This window comes from Nelumbo lutea, chromosome 1, assembly GCF_056320005.1.
Source record: "Nelumbo lutea isolate HS-2025 chromosome 1, American lotus-T2T, whole genome shotgun sequence".
Taxonomy (NCBI): Eukaryota; Viridiplantae; Streptophyta; class Magnoliopsida; order Proteales; family Nelumbonaceae; genus Nelumbo; species Nelumbo lutea.
In genome coordinates this window covers 14,054,018-14,071,004 of record NC_142684.1, presented here as the reverse complement: position 1 = coordinate 14,071,004, position 16,987 = coordinate 14,054,018, and the positions used below count along the sequence as shown (strand labels likewise).

The 16,987-nt window shown below is 38.1% G+C and overlaps 1 protein-coding gene across 4 annotated transcripts in view; it reads right to left on the bottom strand.

The window, feature by feature from the left end:
* Window positions 1–3,914: 3,914 nt before the first annotated feature.
* SHH2 (DNA-BINDING TRANSCRIPTION FACTOR 2) overlaps window positions 3,915–16,987 on the bottom strand; it is a 59,017-nt gene continuing 45,944 nt past the window's right edge. For all 4 annotated transcript variants that reach the window (XM_088965501.1, XM_088965499.1, XM_088965500.1 and 1 more), the window contains 5 exons: window positions 8,064–8,130; window positions 7,911–7,962; window positions 6,145–6,288; window positions 5,947–6,066; window positions 3,915–4,509 (listed from right to left, as the gene is read on the bottom strand). In XM_088965501.1, coding sequence (XP_088821627.1) covers window positions 4,084–4,509; window positions 5,947–6,066; window positions 6,145–6,288; window positions 7,911–7,962; window positions 8,064–8,130 — 809 coding nt within the window. In that variant the 3' untranslated portion in view covers window positions 3,915–4,083. The remainder of the gene's footprint in view (window positions 4,510–5,946; window positions 6,067–6,144; window positions 6,289–7,910; window positions 7,963–8,063; window positions 8,131–16,987) is intronic.

The window sequence follows — 16,987 nt, the reverse complement described above, 5'->3', positions numbered from 1 at the left end:
GCTCACAACATATTGTCTTTAAGATGCAATTCTCTTGATGATGAGAAAAACCCTACTTTTAGATAAGACTAGATATAAATTGTCAATAAAATAAGAACCCTAATGGGCCTAATGAGTTCACCTTTAATAATTCAATGGACCATTTCTTTTTTACTTTTGTTACATTATTTCAAAAGGAAGTGGGCTATTTTGGGTGGCCCTGTGAAGCCTAACATGTGAATGTGATTGCTCACAGACTCCTGAGGTAACAAAACATGTATGTCCTAATTTTCAATCCAGACAAATGTATGTCATTAGGACTCTTTAACTGCTCCTGTGAAATGTCATTCTGTGTTCAAATGGAACTGATGCCATGTGGAAAGGAAGAATCTCTACCATGATCAATTTTGACATAAAAAAACTATGGGGCCCATACTGGATGTACCCTCTTCTCCAGTGAGTAAACAGTAACATGACCTGTTTCTTAACTGGTTGAATTGATCATTCCACTTATGTAGATGTTATGGCCCCACCAAGGTTAATGCAATACAGTCCATTTATCACTTCCTTGGTTTCACTCCTGGTAAAGGCAAATCTTCTGTTTACAAAACAACAAATCGATCATACAACTTCCTGTTTCACCCCTGACAGGATGTTGGTTAAGGCAAAGTTTTGAGCTGTGGCTAGAAGACACATGAATCTACTGGGGGGTTCATTGCTTATCACATTTCTCCAACATTGAGGACCCCCCCCCCCCACCCCACCCACCATCCCAACTGATGAGAGTCTGGTTTTTAGATAACAATATTTATTTGAAAAATAAAATTATTTAAAATAAATAAAAATTTTAAATTATAAATAATTTTTAAATATGTTTTGATATATATATATAGATATATATAATATAATATATATATACATAATCAGGGTCGGGGTCGGGATTGGGGTGAGGACCTCAATCCCCATCCCCGACCCCATTGGGTCGGGAAAATCGGATCCCTGTCGGAAATGAGGAAAATTGTCATTCCTAAGCCCAGAACTCTTGAGGAAGAACTCGTATTTAAATTTGGGTCGCACCACCATTTATAGGCTGGTACATAACCAATCACATAGCGAACACAGCAACATTCCCATGTGTATATGTGTACAGAACATTAATGTGTTCACTCGTGATTGGTTACATAGCCTCTATTAGTGCGAGTAGCAGATCATGAATGCTTGAACATAACCTCTATTAGTGCGAGTAGCAGATCATGAATGCTTGAAGATGGTTTTTTTTCAGACATTCCACAATTGATCATATAGAAATGACAGAAACCTAGTAAAGATGATAAGAACCAAAGGCATCAAAACTGCAAAACAAACATGGGAGGTGGGCGGGTCTAGGACTAGAGGTCTGTTAAAAGGGTCTGAAACCAATTTTCATTTCTCTATTACTTGATCCGTAAGGTTAAATGACTTGGGTTTGACTATTACAATATAGGAAAATTCTTGATTAATACATTGTATTTTGTACCTAGTGACATTTTGGTCTTCGAATTTTAAAATGCGATAATTTAGTATCTGAATTTTTAAAACGTGTCAATTTAGTATCTACCGTTAACCAGCTATTAGTCAATCGTTAAGCGGTGTTTGAAAAAGACACAGATGCCCTTGAATGCTATCTATTTTTTTTTTTATCAACCATTAAACATTAACAAAAAATTAACAGTCCCAAATCATTGCCTTTTCTATTTAAAAAAGTTTGGGTCACCAGAATGCCCATTGACACATGACCCCAACTTTTCTTGAATAGAAGCGACAAAGATTTGAGGCTATTAATATGTTGTCAGCATTTAGATGATTTATAAAGAAATTAAAATTAGAGGACATTTGAAGGGCATTTCTGTCATTTTCAAATATCACTTAATGGTTGGTTAACAGCTAATTAACGGCAGATACTGAATTGATACATTTTAAAAATTCAGGTACTGAATTTTCGCATTTTAAAATTCAAGAACCAAAACATCACTAGGCACAACATACATGGTACTAATCAGAAATTTTCCCTTACAATATTGACAGTGCTTTTAGTGCATTGGCCAATTACACTACACTCTCTTAGTGGATTGAGGCTCACCATGAACAATTCCTACCAAAGCAATTACACATAAAAAATCAACACAGTGATTGTTTACGAATATATGAATGCATTGCATGTTGAGCTTTCTGAACTTTAACAGAAACTTTTCATTGTGCAACATAATTCACTAAGAAACTAAGAACATGCAATTGCATAGCTAAGCCTTTTTCAAGAACATCATCATGACCCAGTGGTCCACCCATGTAACTCGTACAAAAGCAAAAGGATAGCTACTCTCATTGAGCAAACCAGGGCCACCACTAATTACTGAAAAGCTTCAAAGAACAAAAAACTTTGAACTTTTGGTACATATTTGGTCATAAAGAGGATCATCATCATGAATATCGTTCAGGTGCTAGGACCCCAATAACTTAGACCCACCACTAGATGGTAAAACCTGGCAATTATTTGTGCAAAAACCAGAATAATCAATTAGCATATAACCATATGATTTGGGGATCAACTCTAAAGCAATTCAAGACTATCTGTTAGGTAAAATTAAACACATGGTTGGTTAATTGAACCTTGTAGTGGGAGACCCCTTCAATGTCTGAAACTGAAACTGAAACTGAAACATACATGGTACCCTAAAATTCACACTCTTGGATGGTTTTCAAGTTATTGAGACCCCAAAACCACTGATAGCCTGGCCTCTCTCCTAAGTCCTAACCACAGACCCGAGATATTTTCTTCTCAAAATTAATCAACGGATTACATCTAATTATAATTATCACCTGATTTATTGGTTGTGGGATCAATCATTTTGCTCTGTATCACCCATAAAGTGCGCATGTTGCGTTGCAGCCCACAATCGCTCTGTTTCTCATTTGTATTTATAACTGGTGTGGAACAAAATGGATTGGTCCCACAGTCTGAAAAACAGCTATCAAATTCAGCTAATCCCAACTCGTTCCCTAATAATCTTCGTGGATGACACATTGTGAACCATCAAATGCAACGTAGCTAAAAACACCTTGAATATGCACGGATCATACAAGCAAATTTAGTAATAGTAAGTAGTAAAGGTTCAAAAAATCGTTATGTATCGACTGATATATATCATATCAGACTTAAACGGACCCTCTGAACTAAAATTGGAAAAAAAAATTAGTGAAAATTTAAAAGAGGGCCGATACGCCCTACCAACGTATCAGCCAGTATCGATACTTTAAACCTTCTGTTAGCCAATAAAGCAGTAGATATGCCTAGGGATAGCAGAGTTGATACCCAACAGGAAATGAACCATCTTCACATCTCCCTCAAGAGTTATATAGAAGAAATGCTCAACTCAAAAGCAAACTTCAAACCTTTGGTGAAAGCAACTGCTTGAACCAGTTCAGGATCTCCCTTTTTCAAATTAATAGCAGAGCCCGTAAAGAAGCTACAGGATCAGTTGCAGATGACGATACCAACACTTGCAATGGTTTGGGGTTAGCGGCATCAACATCCATTTTCCACAACCTTCCGCAGGTGGCTGACATGATAGCCATTTGGGCATTGAAGCAATGTCACCCATTTCTTTATAAATTTCCATATTTAGTTTCTTCGTAATTTGATTTAACCTTGAAACGAAATAAAAGACCACTATTTTAAGAAACTTTTCCCAAGATTCAACCATTTGGATTTAATCCGGCCTACAAAATCAGTATGATCAGATTCCAGACGGATTAGTAGTATAGTAGGTCACAGGTCCTGTGTCCCAGAACAATCTTTTGACTTGTCAAAAAATAAATAAAATACAGCTAGTTAAGTAGTTAAAAGTCTTCCTACGAATAGAAATTTAGAAAATGACAATGTTGTGTAGAAGTAGGCGTTCAGAACAAAAAGATCAATATATGACCATTGCAATGAAATTACCATCATTTACAGTCAGAAAGTGCATCCACCTCTCTAGCCAGCATCCTTGTTTCAAAATATACATTTGGAGCCCAATGGACCAACAAACAAAAAATTGGAAGAATGGGAAAAGACCTATTTCGCCCCTATCTTCCTTCTTGTATTTTCTCAATAGTGCCTGAACAGGGGCCTGCAGGCCCAGTACCTGTGCCAGTGCTAGCCACTGTTGCCACAGTAGTTGTAGCATCACCCATAGGAATATCAGAAGTTCCCACAATATTCTCTGGACCATTTTCAGACTTCTTTATATCCATAGTTATGGCATTTGTGGTTACAGGATCTTTGGCTTGAGAAAGAGTTGCTGCAACCATTTCATCTGTGTTCTCCTCCGGTTTACGCTGTTTTCGTGCCAGTTGAGCTGCTGAGTTGATATCCCTAGACGTGCTGACAAGAGAAGGATCTTTTCCAACATTCCGCAGATCAGCCGATGCAGACTCCTTCATAGCATGGAGTTGTTGCAACCTATAATCAGTTTCTGGCCGGCGGCAAACCTTTCTAAGTGGCACAATTTCCTGCAATTGTAATTAGACAAAATAATGTTAGTAATGAACTTAGAATTGAGGTGAAGGTGCCAGCTAGCCTGATAGTGAAGTCTCTAGCTGGTTGTAGCAAACACCTGGGATCAAGTCCTGCCTTCGCCTGGGTTGGGATCTAAGGGTTTGGGGTAAGGGGTACCGATTACTTTACCCCACAAAATAAAAAAAAATAAAAAAAGAAAGAATTGAGGTTAGTAGAAGTATGTTCAGCACTAACGCAGAAAAAGCATCAAATGAACAATCGCTTTGATTTTGATTTTTCTGCAGCACAAGAGAACTAAGGGCATTAAGATTATGATGAGATTAAAGATTGATGTATCATTATCTCGAACATACACCAGTCCAACTGATCCATTAATTCTTGCATCAGTTGTAAACTAAAAGATGAACTGATGAGTTCAAACTCCAACCAACGTTTTAAAAAACGATCCGGAAATGGAATTGTTCTGGTCACCAGTTTCCGGGTCGATGGTCTGACCGTCTGGTTTGAACAGACAGCCCGTTCTGACAGTAAAATTAAAAAAATTAAAAAATAAAAAAACAGTCAAAAACCGTTGAATGGGTCGACGGTTCGACCACCCAGGTCAACGGTTTGTTGACTTTTTCTATGGTTTTTTACCAGATTCCAGGTTTGGGGTAAAACGGAACTGGTTTCCTGGACGGTTCCAGGGCCGAACGGTCTGACCGTCCGGGTCAACGAAAGTTTGAAAACGTTGACTACAACCACCTTTATCTACTTAACAGGAAACAAGAAAAAAAGGCAAAGAGAAGGAACAAAAAAGCTGCAATTTATATTAACCGATGTTTAGGAGTGCTTATTTTTAAGCACTTATTTTAGGCTGGGTCCACACAAAAAAGCAGTTATGTTTGGTAAAATAAGCACTTGTTTTACCAATAAGTGTTTTTTCAAGAGAATAAGTCCATTTTGAAGAAGCCCAAAATTATGGTTTTTCACAAGTGCTTACTGGAAAAGCGCTTATTGTGTTTCTGGCCCATCTTGGTTGCCACCTAATTATCAAAATACTTATACTAGCCTGTTTAAAAGACACTTTTTCATCAAACACTTATAAGCTCCTTATTTAATAAGCGCTTATTAATATTTATGCAAAAAAACACTTATTTAAACAATAAGCACTCCCAAAAGTGAGCTTGGCAATCCAAGAAACAGGGATTTATAATATGCAATGGCAAATAACATTAATTAGCAGTCCTAATGTATAAGATGGGCCACTCTTATTAAACTAAGAAAGAAAGTCTTGGACATTTTTTTCATTTCTTACATTACATATGTTCATTTGATATGTATTTCCTCAAGTTCTCAAGAACAATGCAGTGAAAATGTACTTTGTAAACATGACAGGAAACTAAATAATATTAGACAGTTCAAATTAAGAAGCATCACATTTTGCATACCTCAGATTGATCATGATCGTAGCGCACTAGAAACCTACAACGACATCCTCTTACATCATGCCTTCGTCTTTGTGCATCAAGAACATGAGCATCAAAGTAAAGAGCTTGTTCTTTACCTTCCTGAAAATTTCCAGAACTTAGTAAAGTGCTCACATTTGGTAGGATCTTACGATAGTGTAGTCATGAGTGAAACCTCACCTGAAAACAAAGTATGAGGTCTCCAGGAAGTACTGCAACACACTCTGATGCTTCACATGGGAGAGATCGTTGCCTCACATTCCTGCGCACGTTAACCCACTCATCCTCCTCTGCTCCAAACCCTGCAAAGCGAACTCGAACTTCCTGAAATTACCAGTAAGATCCATGAAAGAATGAGATGCATAGATAAAAAAGGCATGAAATAAGAATCAAAAGCCCACTTTCATTTTCTATTTATTGCAATGTTCTAGGAAAAAAATCTAGACCTAGTGGATGGAATGGAATGATAGCTCCTCATAACCATATAGCATAAAAGAACATTGGGTCTCTACTCTCTGATATTGAAGCATCTTGAAGGATTTAATTATAATAGTGTAGACATCAATGGTAAGATATGGCTTTTAGTTGTCCTTTCAATATGCACGTATATGGTTGTACATGGTTTCTCCCAGCTTAACATATAAGCATCTTTTATCATTTTGGAGTTTCCCCCTTTTTTATAATATTTCAATATTATACTCCCCATCGTTAATTAAAAAAAAAGGTGGGAGCACCATTTGAAGTACATACCTAGAAAAACAGTCTATTCAACATAGACTCAATTAGCAATGCACTAACTGTATCTTGTTTTGATCAATATAGTTAGCATTGCACCAACTATATCCTTGACCCATTTATAATTTATATTGGCTATAAGAAAATTCACAGGTAATAATCTTATAAATATATAGTGCAAGCTTTCACATAAATCTCTAGGTTGGACCACTGGATGATCAAGTATAATTCCTCACAGGCTACATGTGTCGATACATCTTTGGAAGGCTACTCAGTGAATACTGAATAGTTTAGGTTATGTATGAGATTGCTTAACTGAGCATTATTTAGGTGTTAAAATTTATGATCTTACTAACTATATCCTTTTTTTTATCAAAAGACTAATTTTTGTTATTAATATAGTTAGCATTACACTAACTATATCCTTGACCCACTTATAATTTATATTGGCTATAAGAAAAATCAGAGGTAATAATCTTATACATATATAGTGCAAGCTTTCACATAAATCCCTAGGTTGGACCACTGGATGATCAAATATAATTCCCCATAGGCTACATGTGTCAATACATCTTATAAATATATAGTGCAAGCTTTCACATAAATCCCTAGGTTGGACCACTGGATGGTCAAGTATAATTCCCCATAGGCTACATGTGTTGATACATCTTTGGAAGGCTACTCAGCGGATACTGAGTAGTTTAGGTTATGTATGAGATTGCTTAACTGAGCAGTATTTAGGTATTAAAATTTATGATCTTACTAAGAAGCATTAGTGGGTGTTTAAAAAACTCAATTTTTTAATTGCTTACTGAGGAAATACAAGTACTCGTATGATTTTCTATACACTTGTTTCTATGATACCAAAAAGTGCCTTTTCTTTTGAATTCTATCAATTTGTCCTCCAATAAGTCTTTTATCGTACCACTGACAGGGAAATTATATTAGTGGGAGCCATATGTAATAGTGGATATTCAAGCAATTATAAAACAAGCTTAGTTTTCCTCATCCAAAGATCAAATAAAAAACTAAATTGGTTGAAAGAAATAAAATTTGCATAGCATGACTAAAACCAACTTATAAGTGAATGTACAAGTAAACACATTTTGACACTCGCTACTTCCAATCTTTCCTTTTTTAGATAATTCTTCCAATATTTCCTATTCAACAAATTATTCTTGGGAAGTTAGTAATGCATTTCCGAACATTACCGGATCACCTGTTTCAAACATTCTATGTGAAATAAAGGTCGCAACATCATACCTGACAAGTGAAGACAAGAATCAGATAAAGATAAGAGGACCATCACCAATGATATATTCATGCAGCATAGAATCAGCACTTAGATATTAGAAAATACTAACCATGCCCCATCCCTAGCAGATTTTGCTTCAAATTCCATGTGAGTGTTACCATCTGAAGAACTCCTTCCTGCATTTGAGCATTACCATTAGAGTGTTCAAAACCGTTTGGAGCAAACACTGAAGTACACGTTCAGATAAAGCAATGTCTTAGGCAATTGAAAGAGAGACAATAAAGTGGGAAATTGCCACATAGGCATCCAAGTTTAGAGGGTCGGTAGACATCATACTCCAATGATTATAAACCTTATGTATTCATTAATACCTAAAAGGGCCAAGATGGGTCAACTCACTTTCATAGCAGAAGAAAAACAGCATTTTGAGAAGAAATGACTGTTTAGAAAGATGCAAAAAATCAAAAGAAAGTAGCAGAAATCAGAGTTCAAGAGGAGAGAAGATGAAGAAGAAGGTGACGGCAACTTGGGTTCAGAGAGAGAGATTTTCGAACATAATCTCTTCTCTTACAGCCTTAATTCTATTTTATTAAGTTAAACTTTGGTAATTTACAGAGAAACCCTTAGTTAGGCAGAAAATTAAAAAAGACATAACATAACAAAGAATAAGCCCAGATTAAGGCCCATTACAGCAAAGAATAAACAGCCTATGGGCCATTCGGCCCATCTTCTCTACACTCCCCCTCAAGCTGAGCATAGATGTCAATCATGCCAAGCTTGCCAGTATCATGCTGAAGTTTAGCCTTGGGAATGCCCTTGGTGAGGAAATCTGCTAATTGTCCTTCAGAGTTGATGAAAGGTACACTTCTCCAGAAGCCACTCTTTCTCAAATGAAGTGTCTGTCAACTTCAATATGCTTAGTTATGTCATGTTGCATTGGGTTGTGAGCAATGTTTTTTTTTTTATAATTGAAATAATTTTATTAATCAACAACAATAGTACAAAGTCCCCAAGGAAAGGCATGAGTTGCAACCTCTCCGGGCTAGTTAAGAAAAGATTTCCAAATTAATAACAACTTACCTAGAAGCACAAAAAAGATCTTCCCTATAAACCCCCTATTTGGCTAAAGCATCAACCAAAGAATTAGCAGACCTACTAACCCATTTTACCTCAACTCTCATATTGTTGGTTAACCACTTTACTTTTTTGATGAGATCTTTGTAGCCCCATATGGTGGTATCCAAGTTTAGGAGCCACCTAGTTACCACCTGAGAGTACCCTTCAACTAGGAGATGCTCCACCCCAAGCTGGTTGGCGATCTGAATTCCTTGTACTACAGCAAGGATTTATGCCCTTGTGGAATCCCCCACTCCCATCGGTCCTGAGAATAGGGAAATTATGTTGCTGTCCTTCCAAAGGCATCCATTCTGACAGAATTCTATCATTCTTTGTTGAAGTGTTAGCCATTACCAGCCAATTCCTCCACAAGTCATCAAAGATATCCACAATTATCAGCCAATGGATTGCTCTTGTTAGGATACAATCCTTCATTTCATCTAACCCTCTTTCCTTCTCTATGAAAATTCTTGCATTCCTTTCCTCCCAAAGAATCCACAAAGTGCTGCCCTGACACATTTCCACATGACCTTACCTCTTCTAGTGTGCCAAACAAAGACAGATGGGTTGAATAACAAGCTTAAATCAGAAGGCATAGACCACCTACCTCCAAATAAACAAAGGCTCCACCTCCATATAGTTGTAGCAAAGGAACAGGAGATCAGCAAATGGAAACAGTCCTCATTCTCGGCCTTAACAAGGAACACCAATTTGGGGAAAGACAAAGCGAGGGTCTCTTTTTCTGTAAGTTTTCCAAAGTATTGATTTTCCAATAGAAGCGAGGGTCTCACACCAATTTGGGTTGTGAGCAATGTTGATGGCGGCCTGATTATCATAGTATAGCATCATTGGCTTATCATGCTCAATGCCCAGTTCCTCCATCAAGGATTTAAGCCACAATAGTTCAGAAACTCCATGAGCCATGGCTCTGTATTCTGCTTTGGCTGAAGATCGAGCAATAACTTATTGTTTATTGCTTCTCCAAGAGACAATATTGCATGCCACCAAGCTACAGTACCCAGAGGTAGATCTTCTGTCATCAATGTTTCCAACCCAGTCAGCATCTGTGTAGCCTTCAAGTTTCATATGACCATGCTTGGCAAATAGAATTCCCTTTCCAGGGGAGCCCTTCAAATAACACAGAATCCGCTCTACTGCTGCCATATGAGTATCCCTAGGAGCATGCATGAACTGACTGATGCAACTGACAGCGTATGCAATGTCTGGCCGAGTCATGCATAGATAAAGAAGTTTTCCAAGTAGTCTCTGGAAGACTCCTTTATCTTCTAACAATATTCCATCTGAAGCAGAGAGTTTATGGCTCATATCGATAGGAGTAGCAATTGGTCTAGCACCCATCTTCCCTGTTTCAGATAGCAAATCAAGAACATACTTCCTCTGAGAGATAAGGATCCCATCCTTGGATCTAGCAACTTCTATGCCAAGAAAGTATCTCAATTTCCCTAGATCTTTGATCTCAAACTCTGTATGAAGAAAAGATTTGAGATCATTGATTCCTGAGACATCATTACCAGTCACAGCAATATCATCAACATACACAATCAGGTAAACGGCCAAGGATCCTCTCCTCTTCACAAAGAGGGTATGACCAGACTGTGTCTGTATATAGCCAAAGCTAACAAGGGCAGCCCTAAACCTTTCAAACCATGCTCTAGAAGACTGTTTGAGTCCATAAAGAGATTTCTTCAGCCTGCAAACATTCCTTTCATATTTGTTTCATACATCCCTGGAGGAAGAGACATATAGACCTCCTCATGTAATTCTCCATTCAGAAATGCATTCTTTACATCCAGTTGATAAAGTGGCCAGTCTGAGTGTGCATCCAAAGATAGCAGAACTCTCACAGAAGTCATCTTGGCAACATGGGAAAATATTTCCACATAATCAACCCCATATGTCTGTGTATAGCCTTTTGCAACCAGCCTAACCTTGTACCTTTCAATGGTGCCATCAACATGATATTTGATAGTAAAGACCCACTTACAACCTACTGGACCCTTCCCTTCAGGAAAACCAACCACTTCCCAAGTGTCATTCTTGTACAGGGCATTAATTTCTGTTCTCATAGCATCCCTCCATTCCGGAATATTAAGAGCTTCTGACCAGACCTGGGAATTGGGTTAGAAGCAACAGAAGAAAGGTAGGCAAAATATGAAGGAGAGAGCAAACCATAAGAAAGGTGTTTGGAAATGCAATGTGCAATACACTTCCTTTGTCCTTTCCTAATGGAAATGAGGATATCAAGGTCTGGGAATGATGGGTCCAAAGGGGCTGTAACAGTACCTGTTGTCTTATTTGTAACTGGAAGTGCATGAGGCTCATGTGTTGTAGGGGAAAAAACCTGTTCATTTCTAGTTTTTTGTCGTTGATACAACCTACAATTAAAAAGAGGGCGAGGAGGTAAAGGAGGAGGAATAGGAACACTGGAATGAGAGTGACGTGACTAATCCTCCCTTGATTCATTTGAAGGAGGAAGAGACTTAGCAAAAGATTCAATTGGGACAGGAAGAGGAAGAGCAAACACCTGTGACAAATCCTCCCCCTTTGGACAATGTCTCTCCAGAGAAGAACCATAAAAGGAATAAAGCTCATCAAAGGTGACATGCATTGAGACATACCGAGTTCCAGTCTTCGGATCAAAACAACAGTAACCCTTCTGTGTGGGGGAATAACCAAGGAAGATACACTTGTGGGCTTTTAGTTCAAATCTATGTCTTTGGACACTTGGGACATGTACATAACAGGTGCAGCCAAAGACACAAAGAGGAATAGAAAAAAGATCATTGTCCGGATGAAGAGGACTAAAAGGAGACTTAAACCCTAAAACCCTGGATGGCATATGGTTTATAAGGTAGGTAGCAGTGAGAACAGCATCACCCCAAAAGTTTGTAGGGACATGCGAGGCAAATAGAATACTTCTTGCAACTTCAACAATGTCTATTTTTTTTTCTTTCAGCAACTCCATTCTATTCTGGGGTCCTAACACAGGAGCTTTGATGAATAACCCCTAAATCAATGAGATAGCAGGTCAAGTTTTTCTCAAAATATTCTTTTGCATTGTCGGATCTGAAATTTTTAATTCTGATATCAAACTGGGTTAGGACAAATTCATGGAATTGCCTCACAAGTCTGGGAACTTCATCACGGCACTTCATAAAAAATATCCAAGTGAACTGAGAAAAATCATCAATGATAATTGTGGTAAGGCCCCCACACATCAGAGTGCACAATATTAAAGGGAGATCTTTTATTACTCAAAGGATAATTGTTTCTACAATGTTTTGACAATTCACAAGACTCACAATGAATATTAGACAAACTAATTCCCTTAAACAGTTCTGAGAATAAATGACTTAATGCAAAAAAAGAAAGATGACCCAAACAAAAATGACATAACATGACTCGACTGATGGACTCTGTAGATGTAGACCCAAAAGCAGCTTTTCCAGGTTGTTCATGGCACTGTCCAGGAGTATCTAGCAGGTATATTCCATTCGTCTTACGGCCACTCACCTTCTGAGACTCCAAATCTTGAAAAACGCAGTGGGAAGGGAAGAAGGCTACACAACAGTTTAATGACTTAGTTAGGCTACTTACAGATAACAAGTTTGTATTTAGTCTAGGTACAAGAAGAGCAGAAGGAAGAACCAAGGAGTCTGTAGCCTTGATAGTTCCCTTACCGGAGATAGGGGCAAGAGAGCCATCGGCTAGAGTGATTTTGTCACATCAAGGAAGTAAAATCATATGAAACAAACAAAGTAGATAGGCTGGTCATATGATCAAAAGCACCAGAATCAATAATCCAAGGGATCCTACGATTACCTGAAATGGTTGCATGATTGGCAGAAGCCCGTATACCTGAATGAGCAAATGCAGAAGAGGTTGAATTTTCTGAAGGGTTGGAAGAAGAGGTCACACCCTCTAGGTGACTACTGATCATCCTCCCAAACTTTTCATATTTTGCCTTCATAGCTGCTAACTACACACTAACCGTCATCTCTTCAGTTTGATATTTGTTACTATCTAGACCAGTAGCAACATTAGCACTCCCTGCCCTTTTATTATCAAGCTTCTTCTGAAACCAAAGTGGTAGGAGCTCAGGATGCAATTTCCAGCACTTGCCTTTAGTGTCTTTTGATTTTTTACAGTACTCGCAAACAATCTCTTTCTTCCCTGAGCTACTTGGAGTCCCTGCAACCCCCTTGGGTTTCACTCCCATATTAGCAAAGTGATCATTTAGACCAGCCCCTTGAACCTAGACAAGTCTTCTGCTTTCTTCACTAATTACCAAGGCATATGCTTGAGACAGTGAGACACCATCCTTGGATAAAATATTCTATTTTGTAATATCATACTCTGGATTTTGTAATATCAAGAACTCAAACACCCTATTTCTCTCAACCAGTTTTTTATATGTCTCAGCATCATTAGTAATGTCCCAGGTTACAGCTTCTATCAAATCTATTTCTTGCCATAAAGACTTCAGTGTTGAGAAGTATATAGCTAATGGTTTCTCCCCCTGTCTCAAATTCTTCACATCACTTCTCAATTTGTAAGCTCTAGCCACATTTAATTTTTGAGAATAGGTTTCAGCAATACTATCCCAAATTTCCTTTGCTAAAATCATCCACGAATAGTGCTGACTAATCTGTGGTTGCATCGAGTTCACAAGCCACCCAATAACAGTATAATTTTCTTGCATCCACTTTTCATATAATGGATCATCTTCCGGAGAAGCCTTTTTGCTCCCAGAGATAAAACCCCACTTGCCTCTACTACAAATATGAATATTTACTAATTGTGACCAAGCCAGATAATTAGTTCCATCCAGCTTGACTGTGGTCACAGCCAGTAGTCCCAGAACCTATCCGAATTCAGCAACATGCTTATTTTCAAAGTCAGGGGAGTTCATCTTCTTAAACACTTCAAAAATGATTTCAAACAACTTCGAAAAACACCAAATGAAGACAGAACAAAACTATGTTGTGAGCCAACCTCTATGCAGCCTTACCAGTAATCTACGTCACACCCGGAAGCTGGGAGAAACGGAGAAAATTCAGCCGCTCCTTGTAGACTTCAAAGAACACAATCCACTTGATTCGATCTTCAAGAAGGAGAATGAGAAAGCCTTCAGTCACTGAGCGCCCAGGTCAAACTCCCTATGGGGCCCGCAATCAGATTTCTCCAAAAAATTAGGGTTTCGGGCAATACACTTGAATCTGTCAAGAGGGTGACAAAGCCAGTCCTCTTCTCTCTAGAAACCACTAACAACTGGGCTGAAAAAGGTGTCTTTAACTACTCATACGATTTAGTTCTAGTGTGTATGAGAAAAAAGGTGAAAAAAGGGAAAAACGAGCCTACTCTGATACCAAGAAGAAAAGCAGTCTTTTGAGAAGAAAGGACTGTTTAGAAAGATGCAAAAAATCAAAAGAAAGTAGCAGAAATCAGAGTTCAAGAGGAGAGAAGATGAAGAAGAAGGTGGCGGCAACTTGGGTTCAGAGAGAGAGATTTTCGAGCATAATCTCTCCTCTTACACCCTTAATTCTATTTAATTAAGATAAACTTTGGTAATTTACGGAGAAGCCCTTAGTTGGGCAGAAAATTAAAAAAGACAACATAAGAAAGAATAAGCCCAGATTAAGGCCCATTACAACAAAGAATAAACAGCCTATGGGCCATTCGGCCCATCTTCTCTACAATAGCTATGGCTGAAATGGTAATACGATGACAAAACAGTTGTGCAGGAGGGATTCTCAAAGAAACTGATAGCCAGGAAGACAAATTATATCTTTATAGGTGGGAGAATTGCTCTCATCAAATCCACCTTTGCTAACCTCCTAGTATATTTACTATTTTCAGGGCTCCCATGAAGCTAAAGAGGATTGAAAACATTATAACAGATTTTCTTTATGGGGACTCCCATGAAGCTAAAGAGGATTGAAAACATTATAACAGATTTTCTTTATGGGGACTCCCATGAAGCTAAAGAGGATTGAAAACATTATAACAGATTTTCTTTATGGGGACTGGGGCATCCAAAAAAGATCACTTGTTGAATTGAGCTAACATGTCAAAAGAAGAATAAGAGACAAGGGCATTACTCTGCTAGTTAAATGACTTTGGAGGTTCGTTGTTGAATCTCAATACCTTTGGCATTTGGTTATAAAAAGAAAATATAGCATTAATAGAATTTAAGAATTCAATATCTGCTAGAAGAGCAATTTACCAATATCCATGGAAAAACTATAGGGGCAATTTATCTACTCTTATTTTGAAAGAAATCATTAAAAATAAAAATACAGCAAGTACAGATGATGAGGGATCATTGGAAGAAAGAAAACAAGCATCAAAGTCCCACTCCCAAAGAAAATAACACCACCTCTTGTACCAAACCAATCAAATCAAACTTTTGAGGCCATACATTATACTGCCATCCTACCAGCAAAAACCCCTACCAAACCAAAAAACAATCTCAATTAATACCTCTCAAAAGTCAAAACAACCACCTTCAAATCTAATCTCAAACATCCTATTAGTTCCTATACGAAAAATTCTCTACCTTGATTAGAGCAAGCCCACCATCCTCATAACCACCAGAATCTACATCTACTTGTAAACCCTGTTTTTTAATGATGAATTATAAAAAAAAAAAAACAAATAGCTGGGATCAACGATGAGTAATGGTCTTTTTTAACTTGAAATTTTTTTATCAAAACAACTGTTAAATTCATTCAATTTAGATGAAAAGGTACAAAGTCGGTGAGAGACAAACCCCCTTATCTCTCCGCTTTAAATTTTAATCAAAAATTACATCTGTGCCCAAAATAGTTGAATTCTCCCAACCCCTTGTTTGGCTAATGCATCAGCAATCAAATTAGCAGTTCTTTTCACCCGAAGTATTTGCAGTTCCATGTCCTTTGTGATCCATTTGAATTTTTTCTTCTCATTGTTGTGTTTCAACATCCTACTTCCTCATCAAGTAGCCAACCCACTACCAGTTTGGAATCCCCTTCGATAATTAACTTTCTAACATTCATGATTCTAGCTCTTTGCACCCCTTCCATAACTGCCACTACTTCTGCTCTTAGTGAATCACCCTCACCTGCTGGGCCTGAGAATAGTGCAAGCACTTTACCCTCCTCATCCCTGAATACACCTCCAATTCCTGACATACCAGGGTCTCCCAAACTGCTTCCGTCAAAGTTAAGCTTGATAAATCCTCTTTTAGGAGGAGACCAGATAGGGATAACAGGTTGTTTATTGACATTTGAGTCTACCACCTCCTTCCATTTTCTAATAATGTCATCAGTGGGGATATGTGAGAAGTTTTCTAAAGATTTCAGCCAGTGAGCCACTCTAATCATTATTGATTCAATCAAGGCCTCTTTTGTTCTTTCCTTTTTCTAAAAATTCTTGCATTTCCTTCTTCCCACACTGGCCAAACCATTGCCGCCCTAGTACTCCTCCACATAATTTTACCTGTCTTCCTTGGCCAAGGACAGAAGGTTGGACCAAAGAGACCTTTGATATCAGCCAGAGGGGTCCACCTGCACTCACAAATAAGGAGAAAAACCATTCCAAATGCCAACAAGAAATGGACAGGTAATAAATAAATGAAAGCAAGTCTCACCGTTAGCCTTGCAAAGAATACACCAATGAAGGGGAAACACACCACTTTTTCCTCTTCCTTTGTACCCAGTCAAAAGTACTTATTCTTTCGTGTACAACTTCCCAGCAAAAAGCCACAACCCTAGGTGGGATAGGCTTACACCACACCTCCTTAACAGGAAAGGGTTGGAGGAAGCTAAGGGGGGGGGGGGGGGGGGGTTAAAACTTTGAAGAAAGAGTTACAGGAGAAGAGACCAGAAGAGGAAGGTGTCCAAATTATTTCATCAG